We start from the raw sequence: 2,801 nt of genomic DNA, 5'->3' as shown, positions 1-2,801 counted from the left end.
AAATGGGCACGACTTGGACACCACAGCCTTAATTGTCGTTGTGCACGTGAATTTTCTTTGGCCCGAAAACGGCGGGCTGCCGGCATTCGCAGGTCGCCACGGCTCCCACTTTTGTTTGGTGTCATTTCGCGCCTTATGATACTCCTCCAACAGGGAAGCGTCATCGTCGAAGCAAACCTTGAACACATCCAGGACAGTTTTTCCCTCCGGCAGCAAAATGGGGTCCACAAGCTCCCTTGTGAAGGATGAGAAATCGCTGAGGGCCGTTCCGTAATCGGTCAATACCTTCGAAAAGTCGTCAAGTGAATCAACAGTAGGAAATTTCGAGATATCTGGCTCACTTGTTTGGGTTGTAAACCCGGTAGATGTATTGCGCCCCTGGAGAGCCTGAGACAGAATCCGTGATGGAGGATTAAGCGTTTTCGTTACATTAAAAAAATGGGTCAAAATATTAAATGCAGCATCGCGACTGACAAAACTTGTGAAACTATAGTTTTCACCGCCAACAACTTTAATGACAATTCCGTCCAATATCATCATGGTTTGCTCCTTCCCAATACTGGTCACATCCGCAAAACTGATTTGGAGAGTCTCCGTCATCATCAATGAAGAAAATAATATGTACTTTGTTGTAATATAAAGCCTTCCAAGTCGATGCACTCCACTTACATAGCTGCATTGAAAGGAATCGATCAATAGCTCTGACTTGGGAATGTTAGGTGAGGATTGCAACTCATCATCGTTTGCTAAAACTGGAGCTTGAGTTGGCAATGGTTTTGTCGGTGTCAATACACTCTGAGCCTCTTCCTCGGTATCCTGATCCCGAAGCGGGAGTTCGTTGGCCTCAAGTTCACTTGCTCCAGTATCGTTAAGTGGATTACGCGACGCAGCTTCCGAATGCGTTGCCCTTAATGATGAGGCCAAAGAGCTCGAGGAGTTTGTATCCTCATCGTTGCATGCAACTCCATCATTTACAGGATATGCTTTTCCACGCGAATGAAACGACCCTGAGGAAGCTTCTATTGGGGACGGTTCCGCTGATACTGGGAGTGGTATTTGTATTTGGGGCATTGGCGTCTGGGCAAAGGCGTATCTTGCACGAACGGTCCATAGTGTCTTGAGCAGCTTGAATATTTGACCTGCTCCTCCGAATAAAAAGCCAGAAAAAGCGTATTCCTCAAGTTGCTTTGTTTTCACAACAATGGACTCAAAAAAAAAGCTTGTTCTTTTTTCAACAGAATCAACATCCTCCCAACGCATCATAACTTGTTCTCTTAAGAAGGAAGAAATAAAACATAGACGCAGTGATGATGCATAAATTTTTCCCATGCGAACAACTTTTTTTTCTTTGTTAGCAAACCACATTGACGAGAGTCCACCAGTTTTTCTGATAATGGAATCTGAGGAAATAATCGATGAAACACCTGCTCTTCTGGTGTATACGACGCCGCCACAGCCCGATCTGGCTGGGCAGTTGTCTTTGAGGTGTCACCCAAAGCTTCCAGAGACATATTCTGCGTGGCAACTAAGAGCAACTATATATTTGTAGGGGGGGGAAGGAAAAAAACAGGAATAAAAAAGATGCATTTTTTTTTGTCATTTGTATCCCTCTCTAGATGTAAAGATGTATGCAAGGGTTTTGATCATGTCAGAGAAAAGATAGAGAGCAGCAAATAACAAATCATTGTCCATGTTACCTAGTGTATTCCTCATAAAAGAAAAAATAAAATAAATAAATCCTTCACATTTAACTTTTTACTTTTCCAGTAGATGAAGTAATCGCTTCGACGCAACGCATAGGGTAAGGTGTCTCTTCGGGAAAATCGTCTTTGAGGCTTGATATATATTCATGCAAAAAAGCCTTACCATCTTCCGTCCTCGTGTGAACCGCATACCCATGAAACATTGGACATGTCCACATTGCATCAGAAATCGTCTTGGCAAAGAAATTAGCTTTATCGGGGTTCTCTAGCCATATTTCGTAGTCAAGATAGTCACCCTCAGTAAATAAGGCACAAACAACAGCTCCCGTAACCTGTTCAAGTAAATGTGCTACGCACAGCGGGGGAATATCTCCAGCAATGCCTTTCAAAATAACATCCGCGCCCCTGCACGACAAACGCCCAAAAAAAGAATGTGTTGCACATCGCGCACAATGATAATTATACAGTTCTAACTGAATTCTTGGTTTTTCAATAGGTTTTACAGTAAGCGAGTGCACAAAATCATTAGCTATTTCTTTGAAAGCAACTGGGGCAATCACCATTTCACCACGGTACGGAACCTTTACCCACCCTTTCTTTAGGTGAGTGTAAGTGTCTCCTTCCTTTGGACTTAGTCCAGTTTCAGGTGATGGGGACCATGGCTTAGCATGGATTGATATGCCGCCTTTTTCTCGTTTTTTGCTGCCTTCAGAGGCATTTAGATTCTTCTTGCTAGGACTCGATGCTCTCACAATGGGGGCTCCGCTGTAGCGTTTCGCCCCGGCGTTCATCATGGCTGCCGCCTCCAGAATGGTCCTCATGCTTGCGTTCAAAGTAAAAAAATCAATGTAATGTGTCGGGTAGGGCCAGGATGCATTTGCCCCCATGGTGGACAATTGATCTGACATCGTAGAGGACACGTCTTGCCACCTATTTGGTATAGACGAAGACGCGTTTAATCCAGGCTCAAAGGGAACAGCATGTACAGAAAAGGTATGGGAATAGTTGGACCCTCCTTCGTTGGCCTCCTTTGCCGCATCGGATCCTTCAGCATCCATCCTTCCTTCTCTTTCGATTCTTTTTTTTCGCTTTTTGTCA

At 44.2% G+C, this 2,801-nt stretch overlaps 2 protein-coding genes across 2 annotated transcripts; both read right to left on the bottom strand.

The window, feature by feature from the left end:
• Positions 1-1,263, bottom strand: Tco025E_08997 (uncharacterized protein; the record flags this gene model as incomplete). Its single annotated transcript, XM_029375826.1, has 1 exon — positions 1-1,263. A coding segment is annotated over one exon (1,263 nt), but the record flags the coding sequence as incomplete, so codon positions are not given.
• Positions 1,264-1,747: 484 nt separating this feature from the next.
• On the bottom strand, positions 1,748-2,761 carry Tco025E_08996 (uncharacterized protein; the record flags this gene model as incomplete). Its single annotated transcript, XM_029375825.1, has 1 exon — positions 1,748-2,761. The coding sequence occupies one exon, from the start codon at positions 2,759-2,761 to the stop codon at positions 1,748-1,750; it is 1,014 nt and encodes a 337-aa protein (XP_029224138.1).
• Between the last annotated feature and the right edge of the window lie 40 nt (positions 2,762-2,801).

The sequence above is a fragment of the Trypanosoma conorhini genome, assembly GCF_003719485.1.
Source record: "Trypanosoma conorhini strain 025E chromosome Unknown Tco_14.4_contig_00941, whole genome shotgun sequence".
NCBI classification, from domain to species: Eukaryota; Euglenozoa; class Kinetoplastea; order Trypanosomatida; family Trypanosomatidae; genus Trypanosoma; species Trypanosoma conorhini.
This window is presented reverse-complemented; position numbering and strand designations above follow the sequence as displayed.